Raw genomic sequence first — 15,934 nt, forward strand, 5'->3', positions numbered from 1 at the left:
GTTTAAACTTAAGCCACCAAAAACAAGCTATCAAGTTTTGCATTGCTTCTTAGAACCTCAAATCATATTTCTGTAGATTTATAGATGATCTGTAATGGTCTTGAGTGAGTGAGGGAAGCTTCTGTAAAGTAGATAATGTAGAGATATGCTGGGGAACAGTGACAAAAGGCTAACATGTTAGCTCAATTTCCTTTTGACAAAACTGTCTTTAAATTGAAACTTACTCCGACTGTGAAAAGAAGTAGGATAATTTTAAATGACCTTTTTAATGTATTTTATACAGACTAATTCAGACAAATGTCTGATGAGATCCCTCTTGTGGCAGATGGAGGCGCTGTAGCCTCTAACTTCTGCTGGGGGTTGGGTTGGGAACTGCAGTGCTGAAGCAGAGCACGCGGCCTGAATGCGTCAGCACGAAGAGCCAATCTATATATTTTCTCTACACCATAATTTAGATTAGACACATTTAAATAGTGTGCAGTATTATTTATATAATATGAATTATGTGTTATATTATTAAAAAGAAAATGTGGTTTACTTTGCATCGGAGCATTAAAAGTGATAGCCTATTGTGAGCTAGGCTTGCGTGTTTTTTATAAATTATTTTCTTTATTTTAGTAAAACGTAAGGCACTGTATAATTTCGCTCCCATTATTTAGGCCTAATTAAAACAAGAAACGAATAAATTAAACCTGCACGATTTAACTAAATCATTGCAACTCTAAAGAATGGATGGATTAATACAACGTCATCACTTATCAACAAAGTGCACATGATGTAAAAAAAAAAAAAAAGAGCTTCATTAATTGACAACTTCAGTGATTTTAAATGGAGTCTTCTTTGCTTGCTTTCATATAATTTAAGTAAAGTAAAAATAAATAAATAAAATAAATAAATAAATGGCAGCCGCATTTAAATGCATAATATAAAATGTATAATGTTCCGTAAAATATCAGTGCAAGATTTGCTCTGCATGATGCTGAGTGCACGTGCAGCATTTATTCGTATTTGTCTACATATTTTATCTTCATTACAAATCTTGTTTGGTTTTATTTTGGATAATTACATGTAAAAAATTATTTACTTTGTAATGCATATGCAAAATGTGAATTATTATTCATATTCAAGTGTTTGTGCAAAAATTAATAATGCGCATGCATGACAGGTAGGCGCCCCTCTCGATCACGTGAGATTTTCCTACTAATGAAATAACTGAAAATCTGGGTGTCTCACATACATGAGAAATATATCTACAGAAAGCTTGAAATGTCTTCTAAACGAATCAATTCAAAACGAAAGCATTATGTAATCTGTGAAGGTTGTATTTCTCTTTAAAGGCGCGTCCATGTGGAGAGAGTCAGCACTGTGAATTTCATCTTGCAGCCGACAAGAAAACATTTGTTTATTAAAAAATAATTAAAATGTCTCCTTTTTCATAATTATTAGGCTACTTCTGCCTGTGCTTTGTGACAAACGTAATGCATATTCTTGAGCGTGGAATATATTAAGGCTGGATTATAGTTGTAAATTTAATGTAAACTTGCGATTAGTTTGAATAATGACAAATGAACGACTATAGAAAAATCTTACGTGGGAAGCAGACCTATTTAAATACCCTCTAGACATCTCTGTTAAAGTTTTTTAAAGAATTTTATACGCGTTTGCAAAAATTCCTCTTTCAGAACGGTCTGTAATGGAGAGATGCCTTAACACTGATTTTTCCTCTGAAACACAAAAACGAAAGTTGAAATAAAATAAATAGGCTATTTTATGTTTTGAGAATGATTGGGCTCAAGCCTCCCCCGCGCGTTTGAGACACGCTGCGGAGCAGAGTATGAGCGGAGCGGAGTGATTCTGACTGAAGAGGAGCGGATTTTTTTAAAAGTGAGTTTGGTTGTGGTTTTCACTCGCTCCAGCACCGCTCCATCACGAATACAATTCATGCCATCATCCCGTAATATAACTGCATATTTAGCAAGAATTAACATGTTAAACATATTTAGCTATAGCTTGATACACATAATCTCTTTGATACGAAGATTATAATGACGGCAATAGTCGAGCGGGATGTTACAGGCTAGTTCCCAAGGAATTTGTCTTCCTTTTACTGATTATTTTCGGGTTAAAGCATGATTTAAAAAGATACAGCACATTCACACGTAATCGCTTTAGCAATAATGCATTCAAACAAATGTAATCTTACAGTAGGCTACTTCATCTGTATCTGATTTTGAATGAGCAGAAATCTGTAAGAAATGCATAGATCTGTAGATAAAATAACTGACGAAAATGTAAGCTGTTATTTTCATTACAAACAAAATTTGCGCAGCAGAAAGCAGCAATTATACCTTTTAATGCTGACAATGTTATTAGTTTGGCGTTTGGTAGGACAAAAAGTTTGCACACAATAGCCTAATCCCCTTTGAAACTCTCCTGTAATATAATTCATTTATTTATTTATTTTTATTTTATTTTTATAAGCTATTATGAACATAACATTTCAACTTTAGCCACGGAGTGAAGGCGGAGCAGTGTTTCTGGTATCAATGAACCGCGGAGCTTAGTGATTATTAAATGAGCGCGGAGCGCGGAGGGAAATTGTTGCCGCTCCACTCTCACATACTCTGCTGCAGAGTGAGAGATGTTTCGCCCTATATGAACAAGGCCGTCCAGTGTAGACACGGTTAGACAGTGTCTGCTATATTTACAAATAATTGATATAAGAAATAAAAATAAATACATAACCTAAACCAGCGGCATAACGAGATGAAAATATAAACTAGAAAATTGATTTAGGCCTACACTTGGTCTGTCCTCCGTCCATGACACTGACTCACTGCGGAGTTGCCAGTTTTAATCTGAACAGCTCTTAACGCCGAGTGGGTGGTTAGATACATGATGGGCTAGTATAAAAAAATAATATATTGTTATATTAACACTTGTTTTGAACAATTTCTTTGTCATTTGAATATTGATTTTAAGTAGGGAGGGAAAAAAAAATAGATTTAAATTGTACATTGGATTTTTTTTTGTGAAAAAAATCGGGGATTTTTTTTTAGGCCATAGGCCTATCGCCCCGCCCTAATGCAACAGTTTTTTTTTTTTTTTTTTTAAGTTAAGCCAACTTCCTCTGAAATTAAGTTATAATAACTAATAAACTTTATTGCGCTATATAGTCAACATTTGAAGTGGATCAAACCTTTCTTTAAAGTTGTCCTAAAACCTGTTCTGCAAGTTTGAAACCCTCATAAGACTGTCCATATGAAAGAGCAAGAGATTCACACCTTTATCTCGACCCCCACAAGCTATACAGAACTACCCCAGCCCCCTCCAGCTGAACTGAACTCGGTCTGTTTTTTGGCTGTGAGGAACGGTGTGTTGTTACTGGGTTGAAACATGCCTGTACTCACAGCAGCCTTACTCTTTTTATTCATTATTTTCCCGCAGCCCATATTATTATTTTCACTAGACCAAAATAATAACAAATTATCAATTGATAATTTATCATTGTTTTTGCCAAAATCATTGTTATTTGTTAACGTAGGCATTCGCGGAAGGCTTTAAGACCAAGCGGAATCCTCCGTCAGCTGCTCCCGCTTCGCAGCGCGCGGGACTCGCGCAAACTGACCCAACATTTAGCAAGACAGGAAAACATTCAGTCTGCCTGAAGGAAGACGTATTTCATTGTAAGTTAATGCTGTTAAATAGAGAGTAAAAAAAAAAAAAAAACCTAGTGTAGGCTATTCTTAAACTTGGAGCTCATTATATTTAAGTACAAATCCAAACACCAGACGCAACCTCTCAGTGTTCTTTTACTGAAAAGTATGCATTTTATTTATTTATTCACAGGCTATATGGTTGAAAAAGTAATATTTCAGTTGAAAACTTTAAGTGCCATTGTTTAAAAAAATGCATCATAGAAACGTTCATAGACCTTCAGTTGTCATCCTTTGAAATCCCATGCCATTTGTAATTTCACTGTATTTTCACCTCCTAAATTACTACCCCAATTCTACAATGGCTAAAATTTATTTAGACCGATGGCATTTTTTATGACATTATTTATTTTTATTTTTATTTTTAGAATAGGCTAATTGTAGCCTACATAAATGGATGAATCAAAACAAATATATCTTTTTTAACTGCAGGCAGATATAGGCCTATATTATTGTACATTACAAATATTTGGATCCCTTATTTTATTAAAGAATAAATACTTATTTTCTTCAAGAATAAACATTATAAATAAATAATTAAAGAAAGAACCTCTATTAGCCCTTATTTGTAGGTTGTAGGAGATATGCGAGCGATTCATAGATTTAAAAAAGAAAAAAGTGGGTGCTTGGTTTCAGAAAACGAATACACCTCGTAAAAAATGCTATGATGAAAAAGTCATGCTAACTTATTAATTCATAGATATAATTTAAGCAATTAAAACCCTTTTTAAACTAGATTCAACTTGAATTTCAATACTATTAAACTGACTTTAAAATCTCAAGGAGTTTATAAGTTGAAACGGTAAAATGTCACAGTGCATGTTAAATAGCCTAAATGAATTTTTATCTTATATAGTATCCGAAGACTTGATTGCATGTTAGCATAAAACTAACAATATAATTTTTTTTTTTTTTTTTTTTTAAACGAACAATTCCTGTATAAAATGTGACAGCAACCTTTATATCAAACATTTTGAAATGGTCCACAGCTGAGCAACGCAGGAGGCGGATCTGAAGTTATATTTGTTTTGTTCACGAAGTGAATGTGATGCACAAAGTCATTTTTAGATGCAATGAAAAAAATAAAGCTGGATAAAAACATAGACGAAAACAAGCTAAAAAATAAATTACATTTGTGAGAGATTTTATTACATTCAGAAATAATAACGGCAGGCCTAATAATGCTATAGGCTAATGTACCAACAGGACATTTTTAGTTCCCTTTACTTTACAACAAATCCTTTAAATGTAAAAAAAAAACTATCAGAACAGAACAAGAATTACAAATATATAATTCTAATGGATAAATATAATTGCAGCAGGCTATATAATAATATAGGCTTATAAACAACAACAAAAATAATAATTAAAATAATTTAAAGCGATACATATGTAAGGTTGGGCTTACCTCTTTCATTCGGGACAAATCCAAACATGTTGCCCATTTGAAGCTAAACTCTTATTCATTAGGTAAAATAGGCTTTGGATTTCACACGTGTTTCAGTATCAACGGGAAAAAAAAATTAATAATTAGCAAAAATATGCCAAAGTGGCCCGCTGCTTGCGCCGCATGGCTCGGTGAACGACTGCTGTTTCCAATGAATATGTGCTCGTGAGGCACCAGCGCGATCAAAGTCACAATTCACAATTATTGGTCAGACAGTAAAGGCATAATTCAAAAATGCAAAGTGTTAGCAGTTTGAAAAAATCAAGAATTATAACAGAGTTAATAAGAATTATATGTAAATGATGGACCGTTCTCATTTCGCTCTGCGAATGGAACCTGAAGATTATTATTATTATTTTTTTTTTTAACCAAGAATGAACCGAAATGAAAAAATGTTATCCGTATATATATATATATATATATATATATATATATATATATATATATATATATATATATATATAGATATATATATAATGACTGTTTAAAAACAATAGCATGCATAAGAGCCTTTGTGTAACGGCCTTTCTTTAAATTTTTGATGAGTAGACTGTAGCCTAAGACTATCCTATTTTTTTTAATGGCTTTTAAGGATGTTATAATGTATATTATAATGTTATTGTTGTTTAAAGTCTTCCTTTCATTTTACAATTACATTCAGTTCGCAATCCGTCCCTTTGCGCCACCTGGCGGTAGTTTCGCGAATGATTTTAACATGCAACTGATTTGCAGTTAATGCCGCGGCCCTGCGGCGGCGGTATTACCCATTTTGGATGTCTACCTACTGTATGTATGTACATTTCAAGGTTTTCACATTTCAAGGTAAACTTCAAGGTTTTACAACTGTTTCAAACTTTCAGGCTAGGCTTTCTGAAGCCAACCCAAGTTTTTGTTTAACTTTATCTAGTTATTAATTTTTCCCTCTTTACTATGTGTCATGTTTGTTGTTTTGTTTCAAAGTGATAAAGTTAATGAAACATATTATTTTTAAAAAGAGAATCTTTTGAGCATTGCATTATGAATGTTATTTACACTATAATGTATTTCCATATTGTTAGTAATTTAATAGATTTATTTAGATTTCATTTTTTTTTTTTCAAAACTGTAAAACCTGATTATCTTGATTCAAGGCTGCTCAAGAGACTTCTTGGGTGTTTTCAGTCTCTCAGTATCTTTTTGTTTGATGGATTTCCAACTGTTTCTAAAGAAATTTCACTGAAGCAGTCCACACAAATTGCATACATTGTGAAATACGTCAATAGTAGTTTTTCCCCTGTGGATGAATTTCATGACAAGTATCTATACTAACTGTGATATATAAAGGTGAATAAATATATTTTACGTTCCTTAGCTGTAAATATATAAAATGTTTATGTTTCAATGTTGTCAACACATCTATATTATAGGATGCAAAATCTATCCAAATGGTTACAAAAAGGTTTTTTGTTTTTTTTTATGTGAACTTAACATCACATGTACTATTTATATATTTTTGCACTTTGTATTGTGAATGTTATTTACTTTAAGGGATTTCTATTCTCAGTAAAGTAATACATTGATTATTTTGTAAACTGTATTAAGGATCTTTTTGAAGATTTGTACTGTAAAACCTGTGGTTATTATACCTGTGATTAAAAAAACCTATAATCTCAACCTGCTCATGAAATTTCATCACAGTTTATTATTATTGTTATTATTTTATTTATTTTGACAGTTGCATTTTCCAGTTAACTTACAGTGTCACGCTAATGGAATTTCTAACCCTTTCTGAAGAAACTTCACAGAAGCTGTACATTTTAGTATATTTTCAAGTATGTTACAGCACACAAAATCGCAAAGCATCTTTTTCACTATGTATGACCGTTTCATCTGTATAAACTTTTAATTTAACTGCCTTTCATGCTCATTACTATCAAACATTATATTAAGTTATATTTGTCATAAAAAATACAGCTGACTTAATGGTTAATCAATTAAACATTAATCATCTTAAAATTTCCACAGATACTATAGATCTGAAACTGACAATGAATTCTTAAAACAAACTTTAAAGGGAACATAAAAATGCTATGTGCTTTCAAATGGTTAAACATTTTCATTTGACTTAGTACAAGATATTAAAAAAGTATTAATTTGTTTAATTTAGTTAGTTAATTTAGTAAATTTTGAAAGGATTTCATCTGGACATAAACTTTCTTGAAAGAAAGATTGCCTTTCATATTCAATCCATGAACAGCTGAATGAAAAACAGATGTATTAAAATGAATGAGAATAGAAGCAAATTAAATGTATCCTGATCCTGACAAACATATTCGTCATTCTCAGAATTTGATCTATAAACACAAAATTCATCAAACGTTTTTATATATTATATATATATATATATATATATATATATATATATATATATATATATATATATATATATATATTTTAATCTGGAATAAGTTAATTTTTTTCAAGGTTTTGTAATGATGTAGTTATTTTTGGAGCCATCTTTTTAACCATGATTGGATTATGTTGACCTAATCTGTATTTCTCTCGATTTCTTCTACTGTTTTAATTGTTTAAAGGAGATTAAAATCTGTTGGGGATTTCAGGATGGTTTTCTTACGAATTAGAGACACTGGGCCCTATTTTAACGATCTAAGCACATGGTCTAAAGCGCAAGGAGCAATTGCGCTTAGGGGCGTGTCCAAATCCACTTTTGCAAGTTTAAGGATGGGAAAAATGGTTGGCGCACCCGGCGCATGGTCTAAAAGAATTGTCCTTATTCTCTTAATGAGTATTGGGTGTGTTTTGGTTATAACATGCAATAAACCAACCACACCCTCATCTCCCATTCCCTTTAAAAGCCAGTTGTGACATAATGTCACCCTGCTGCTACTGTGATTAAAAAACCTGTAATCTCAAACTGCTCATGAGATTGCATCACAGTTTAATGTATGTTTTTTTGACAGTTGCATTTTCCAGTTAACTTACTATACAGTGTCACGCTACCCTTTCTCAGGAAACTTCACTGAAGCAACCCACACAAATTACATACATTGTGAAATCTATGTCAAAATGAAAACTTGTGGATGAACTTCATTACATTTTTTTTTTCAAATAGTTACTTTGTACAATACCTAAAACATTTATTTTGTATTTTTGAAGTATTTATTCTGCACAGTAATGGCTTTTCATATTTAAAGCGTGGTAACTTTTCTACATTTTTAGAACTATGCCCAATATATGTACATTTTAGTATATTTTCAAGTATGTTACAGCACACAAATTCGCAAAGCATCTTTTTCACTATGTATAATTACTGTTTCATCTATATAAACTTTTAATTTAACTGCCGTTCCTGCTCATTACTATCAAACTTTTCATTTTCATCTCTATAGGTAAGTTATATTTGTCTCTCTCTTTTTATTTTTTTAATCCAGTTGATTTAATGGTTAATCAATTAATCATTTGGTATATCTTAAAATTTCCACAGATATTATTGAGCAATGAAAATGACAATAAATTCTCTAAAATTCTAGGATCCTTTATGTACTTTGGTAATTTTCACAAGTGTTAATATTTCAAATTTGCTTAATGAAGATGCACTGCAGTTTTTTCTAAATTAGGATACCTTTCCTAAAACATACTAGGCTATATAACTGTTACGTCCCTTAAGTTTTTATGATTAGTTTGGCTAGGGGAGAATTGGAGAATAACATTTGAAAAGTGTTTGAGCATATATACAAGAATGATGGCAGGCAAATAAAGAGAAGGATGTGCAAACTCCACTCAAAATATTTATTATTCCAAGGAGTACGGTGCTCCTGCTTCAATCAGGTTTTTTTAGAGCAACCTCTATACATTTTGAAATACAGCCTCTATACATATACAGTACATAATTGTTAAAGACTTAAAATATATTAATCTAAAAAAATGTAGAAAAATGTTAACAAAATGGCTTGTGTAAAGGGTACAAAAGGAACACCTAATGAAACCATTGGCTTATAATTCATAAGCATGTTTACAGATAAAAGTTTTTGACAATTGCTTACGCAGGATTTCTGTTATGATGGCTCCTTTTCTCTGAACTCTCACACAAAATCCCAAACACTCACAACATTGCACCAGCAAACTTTACAGTCAAATCTAAACTCTTCTCAAAATGCTGTTTTTGCATCATTTCTCTACACACAATCCATCAAACGATTCGCTTTTAACAAAACACAGATGTGACAAAGGTAATACTATCTTGGGTCTTTAGCATGTTCAATGCACAGCAGTTTGTCACACATACATGTGCACAAATACTGTAAATACATTATGCATGCTTATTATATTTAACAGGCACTCACAGGTGAATGTGCAGAACAATTACACAATACATTACACAATAGATACTGTATATGTCCATCAAGTCACAAATTCATAATTGCAAAATTCAAAATTGAAATCTTTTTTTTTTTTATTATTATTTTTATGATACCAGATGACACATGTGCAAATAAAGGGGAGCAGCTACTTTTTCCACTTCAACTGCCATCAATTAAAGTATGGGAAATATTGCATAATAATAAATAGACCCTCCCACCAACACAGATTCTCCACCCATGAGTCTGATATGAATGGAAGAAAATGCCTATATAAAGACAGAGATCATCCGATTAAAAGCACAAGAAATCAACTGGACAACCACAGAAGAACACCTGATACTCATCACAGGTATGACGACATATGATCCATTCGACTACATCAATAATATCAATCACTAAACACTTTCTATTTAATTATGTAGATCATCCAGTTAAACAGACACTTCAAATATTTCTTGATCAGTTAAATGACTGTATTTTTTTTAAGTATTTTGAATGACTTTTCAGCACTTCATGAACTGAAAGCAACTCTTAAGCAGAGCTTAATTGAGCTCTTGTTATTTTGTCATAAATTATATATCACCTACTTTATTGTGTTCTTTTCGGCATTACAATTTTATGAGCCATCACAAACTTATGTTAGCTGATTAAAAGCACTGTAACAATATCGATTTAGTTTAAAAAGTTATTATTACTATTATTATTATTATTTTAAATTCCAACAGACTTTGCTTTGAAAAGGCTAAAAAAATGTCTGGGAAAAAATGGGTTCTCCTTGTCGCCGGCTCAAAGAACTGGGAAAATTACCAGCACCAGGTTGGTCCTTCTTTTTAATATATTCTTTATTTTCAAGACATTGCTCATAAATTCCTCAAGGTGTGCTGTACCACAGCTTGTACTGTATATGATGACAGTAACTGGTGAACATGGAAATAATCTTTTTATTTGTGTTTTAGGCCAATGTGTGGAGTTTATATCAGATAATTAGGAAACATGGGATTCCTGATGAGCAGATTGTGGTGATGATGTATGATGACATTGCTAACAATCCAGAGTGAGTCATTTCTTGAAGTTTTTGTAAATCATGTGTTTCATGGCTGATCTCAATCTACAGTACTTCACATACTGGTATTTAGTGGTGCTAGAACAACAGTGTAATGGACCCTTTGTCATATTTCTTGGCTTCTCAAAAGCAAAAGAGGACTGTCATAGAGTGAAAGACTATACAGTAAATATGATTTTTGCATTCCAGTTTGCCGCTCGATATACAGTAGCATTTCCACAAATTTCCAAAAGAGAAAAAATAGAGATTGATTACTGATTGATTGATTATTAGTGATTAATTTTTAATCACTCCGTCAGCCATATATTAAAATCACCCTTCATAACAATGTTAATTAGTTTTTTGTAATTTAATGTCAAAGTCATATTATACAAACTATAGTGTTAAAATGTAGGCTATATTTATACACTGTAAGTGTAAAGTACAGACGTATAGTATTATAATGTAATAAAAAAAAAACTTTGCTAAATTTAATAATTCTGGAAACACATCATCACAGAAAAGCAGTGATAGACTGTGTGGAGCTGATTGTGTTTAACTTGTTCCTTTTCTTCTCTGCCTGCAGAAACCCAACTAAAGGAACCATTGTCAGTGTAGCTGATGACACAGACGTGTACTCCGGAGTTCCGAAAGACTACACTGGAAAGGTAACATTTATAATGTTAGTGTTTTGATGTTTTTATTCCATTTCTGAGCACAATTATAGCTTATGACATTAATGATCAATTATGGCAATGATGATCTTAAAGGATGTGACCCCACAAAACTTCCTGGCTGCTCTTCAAGGGGATGAGAGTACAAACAAAAAAGTCATAAAAAGGTTTGTTTGACTGTTTGTATGTATGTTTGTTAAAAACTCTTTTTGACTACTATCAATATGCTATATAATACCCTTTCATTTTATTTGATGTATTTTATTTTATTTTATTTGACCTAAAATAGTATTTCACTTTTGTGTAAGGGCCAAGCACTGAATGTAAGGAAGCAGCACAGGTGCAGGTTGTAACTTTTGTATAATTGTGTGATTGTCAATAATATATAATCACATTATAAATAATTTTACATGACGATGTTGGAAACTGCTTTGCTTACAAATATCACTGATGATACTATGTACAGCTAAATAATTACAATGCATCTGCTGCTTCTGTGCTTGGCCTCGTTATCACTGCTTGCAGCTAATATGTGACTCTGGAACACAAAACCAGTCATAAGGGTCAATTTTTCAAAATTGAGATTTATACATCATTTACAAGCTGAATAAAAAAGCTTTCTATTGATGTATGGTTTTTTAGGATCGGACAATATTTGGTCGAGATACAACTATTTGAATATCTGAAATCTGAGGGGGGAAAAAAATCAAAATATTGAGAAAATCACCTTTAAAGTCATCCAAACGAAATCCTTAGCAATGCCTATTGCTAATCAAAAATTAAGTTTTAATATATTTATGGTAGGAAATTTACAAAACATCTTAATGGAACATGATCTTTACTTAATATCCTAATGATTTTTGGCATAAAAGATAAAATGTATAATTTTGACCCATACAATGTATTTTTGGTTATTGCTACAAATATACCCCAGCGACTCAAGACTGGTTTTGTGGTCCAGGGTCACATATACTGTATGAATTTGCAGCTAAAATGAAGAACGATTATTATTAATTTCATTAAATGCAGTGGAGCAGAGGACAACATATACATCTACATGACCGGTCTGGGAACTGAAGGCACATTTGAATTTCCTGAGGAGTCAGTAAGTATAAAAAACAAAGACTGAAGAGATATGTGTGCATATTAAGGCACTATTTAGCTGAACTTGCAATAAATAAATAAATAAATAAATAAAATAAAAATATATTAATATATTAATAATAATAATAATAGTGGTAGTAGTAAAAAAGCAAAATTTTGCAGTGTAGCTATGGATACACAATTAATCCAACTAAACACAACTTTGTTTATTTGTTTGTTTATAAGTGATCATCTTTAAAAAACAAAAAAAACAAACAAAAAAAACACTTTACCATGTAGTTATGAAATTTTAGAAAACATTTCAGAGGATAAAATGATTAATTCAAGATTGCGCATGTAAAAACATGAATTAAGACACAAGACCTGTTGTGTTTAACCTGACATCCTGCTGAGTTCTAGACCATTAATTCAGTATTTTTATTACAGCTTCATCATGGTGAACTCTTTGGCGCAATCAACAACATGCAATTCTCAAAGGTACGTATTCAATTAATGTTTAAATATTTTTTTTTTAATGTATATTCCATATATACAGAGAGAGAGAAAGAGATGGATTTTGTGTACTAATATATTGAACTTACTATTTCCTCAACACAAATATGCGCTGTAGATGGTGATATTCATGACCAGCAGTTACTCTGCAACAATGTTCGAAGATCTTTCCTGTAACGTAGATGGTAAGGGGAAAAAAACTAACAGCCATGCCTTATATGTAATCAAATCATTTTCCAAAAAATAAAATAAAATAAAAAAGTTCTGATCTGCTCTGATTCTGTCACCCAGCCTTTGCGTTTACTGCATGTGACAGATATGTCCAGAGCTGTCCCAGTGATTACGATGAAATCAGGAAAATCTACTGCTCTGATAAATTCTCATCTGCTTGGATAAAGTTCATTAATGAGGTATTCAACTTTGAAATGCATATGGCATTGATAGTTTAATATTCTAATCTAATTATAGTCACAAAGCAGACATGACAAATGTGTGTATTTGACTTTATATTGACAGGCTGACTTTAATACAGCAACATTCCAAAAGATGATAGCTGCTAAACAAGCTAATTACCTTAAACAAAATACTGGTCCCTGCCCCTGCCAGTTCGGGAACACGGTATTAAAAATTTACAACTTTACACATTATTTCATTATTTTAATATAAAAATATTTAACTCTATTCACAAAGTCCATGAATGTTGTTCTTTTTCTAAACTCTTTTGTTAATTTTTTTTTCTTTAGACAATCAGTCACTGTCACCTCAGTGAGTTTCTCAGTGAGTGACCCTCCAAGCTGATCGAACAGCGTTCAAGAAAACATCTTTCTGATGGGGGCAAGAAAATGACATGAGTAAATAAGAGTAATCTGATGACCTTTTTTGCTAGTCTTTTATGTTGATCAAGACTACATGTGTTCAATCCAAAATAGAGCCTAAAACAGTAATATTGTGAGAAATTTTGTAAACAATAAAACTGGGAATAAGGTTAAACGTCCAGTGATTGTATGTGTTATTAATCATGCATGAATTTGACCCCCTCTTTAATTCTGCAGAAACCATTAATCTTCCCCCAATACTAATACATGTATCACTGAACCTAGTTATGTTAACCAATAAATAGATGGTCTCACAAATAATGTTATAAAGTGATAAAGCTATCAAGTGAATGATTCATATTGAAGCAACGAAAATCAGAGAAATAGATGGTGATCAATTTCTGGCAATCGTCAACTAAAATGAAACATAAAAGTAGCTTGATTCCTTTGACAGGTGTAAATGTTGAATTTCATTTACTGACGCTCTACAATCGCCAGCGCTAAACCCCGAAGCGGTGACCGGTGTCGTGCCGAAAATTGATCATCTGCCGAAAACTGATTGCCATCTGTAATCACTTTTTGGCAAGTGTAAAACTGCATTTTATGGGTTTTATTGGCCATTTACAGGTATTTCAAAAGGTAAAAAGGACTGAATGAGGTACAATCTATCAAATATAATAACCATGAATGAAATCAAGTCATTTTGAGGCAGAAAGAACAGTTCACTCAATAAGTAGAGTCTGTAATCACTGCAAGTGTAAAACTGCATTTTATGGGTATTTCAGCAGGTAAAAAGGACTTATATTTGGAGGGTTATATTTGACAGATTATACCTCATGCAGTCCTTTTACCTGTTGAAATACCTTTAAATGGCAAACATAACCCATAAAATGCAGTTTTATACTTGCCAAAAAGTGATTACAGGCGCCAATCAGTTTTCGGCAGACATAAATTTTTGGGCACGACATCGGAAACCTCCCAAAATAAAAGCTTGCTGATTTTCAGTTTGAAAATTATTAAAGTTCAAATTAAAATAATTATAATAATAATAATAATAATAATAGCATTTTATTTTTAAGTTTACTATAAAATAATTGTATTTGTGTTTAATGCTCCCTTTTTATTTTAAAATAAAATAGTATTATCACACTTTATTATTTAGTTTGTTATTTTATAATATAAATAAATTAATAAATTGCAATAATCTTGTCATTATTATTTATTTATTTTTTATAGTTATATTTGATGGGTCACACTATGTGCGGACCAAACCAAATCTCCAGGTTCTCATATGATAACCAGGCTGAAAAAGTTAAGTGCACCCCTGACAATGACACATTAAAAACATTACTGTCCAGTCCTACTTTTGTAACTGTCATATTATCATACAAGCTTTTACTTATTTAGAATTTTGCAGAAATAATCACAAAATTACAATAAAATCAAATGTTGCTCTTCTAACAGAGAAAAGATATAAAGTATTTTTTTCCATTTTTTCTTATTATAATGGTGACAGTTACACATTTTGATAATATAAATGGTCATTTTTGCATTCTTCAATTTTGTGTAAAAATGGTTGTCAGGCCAATCACGCTATAGAGTAATCACGTTTACTTACAAAACGCCATTTTTTACAGTGTTTAAAACTGTAAACGTTGAACGCGACTGCTGTGACTGTTGACGTACGATGCTGCTGACGTGTTTTCTGGTGCGCCCAATAACAAAGATAACACGTCAGCAGCGTCGTACGTCAGCGGCGTCACTGCAGTGTTGTGAACACTGTCACAACAGACCCGCAAGAGAAGAAAATACTGAATAAAGTCGTAATTTTTGTTATTCTTGGACCAAAATGTATTTTCGATGCTTCAACAAATTCTAACGGACCCTCTGATGTCACATGGACTACTTTGATAATGTGTTTTTATTACCTTTCTGGACGTGGACAGTATACCGTACATACATTTTCAATGGAGAGACTGAAAGTTCTCGGATTAAATCTAAAATATCTTAAACTGTGTTCCGAAGATGAACGGAGGTCTTACGGGTTTGGAACGGCATGAGGGTGAGTCATTAATGACATAATTTTAATATTTGGGTGAACTAACCCTTTAATGTTCAAACTGTGTGTATTAACTTTTCAGTAAAACCTTTCTTCTTTTCCCTTGTAGAGTCATCAATGATCCAGCTTTATATTGGCACATTGCTAAGGAATTGTTCATCTGCTACACTGCACTGTCACTTCTGGTAGAGATTCATTGACCTTTTGTGACAGGTTGTGATTTT

General features: G+C 32.0%; 1 protein-coding gene and 1 long non-coding RNA gene across 2 annotated transcripts; both read left to right on the forward strand.

Annotated features, from left to right (window-relative positions):
• The first annotated feature begins 9,324 nt into the window (after positions 1-9,324).
• LOC109106033 (legumain-like) lies at positions 9,325-12,369 on the forward strand. The gene is made up of 6 exons (XM_042761441.1): positions 9,325-9,873; positions 10,250-10,340; positions 10,481-10,578; positions 11,153-11,234; positions 11,337-11,407; positions 12,270-12,369. Exons 1-6 carry the CDS (start codon positions 9,641-9,643, stop codon positions 12,367-12,369), a joined length of 675 nt encoding a protein of 224 aa, XP_042617375.1. The 5' UTR covers positions 9,325-9,640.
• Positions 12,370-12,702: 333 nt separating this feature from the next.
• LOC122145857 lies at positions 12,703-14,165 on the forward strand. Its single transcript, XR_006160590.1, has 4 exons — positions 12,703-12,821; positions 12,955-13,246; positions 13,353-13,454; positions 13,580-14,165. It is a non-coding gene; the product is annotated as an uncharacterized LOC122145857 (long non-coding RNA).
• Positions 14,166-15,934: the final 1,769 nt, after the last annotated feature.

This window comes from Cyprinus carpio, chromosome A8 (assembly GCF_018340385.1).
Source record: "Cyprinus carpio isolate SPL01 chromosome A8, ASM1834038v1, whole genome shotgun sequence".
NCBI classification, from domain to species: domain Eukaryota; kingdom Metazoa; phylum Chordata; class Actinopteri; order Cypriniformes; family Cyprinidae; genus Cyprinus; species Cyprinus carpio.

Coding starts and splice junctions, on each gene's coding strand:
- LOC109106033 (XM_042761441.1), top strand. CDS start 9,641: ATGACACATGTGCAAATAAAGGGGAGCAGCTACTTTTTCCACTTCAAC. Junction 9,874..10,249: donor ACACCTGATACTCATCACAG/GTATGACGACAT, acceptor AAATTCCAACAG/ACTTTGCTTTGAAAAGGCTA. Junction 11,408..12,269: donor AACAAAAAAGTCATAAAAAG/GTTTGTTTGACT, acceptor CATTAAATGCAG/TGGAGCAGAGGACAACATAT.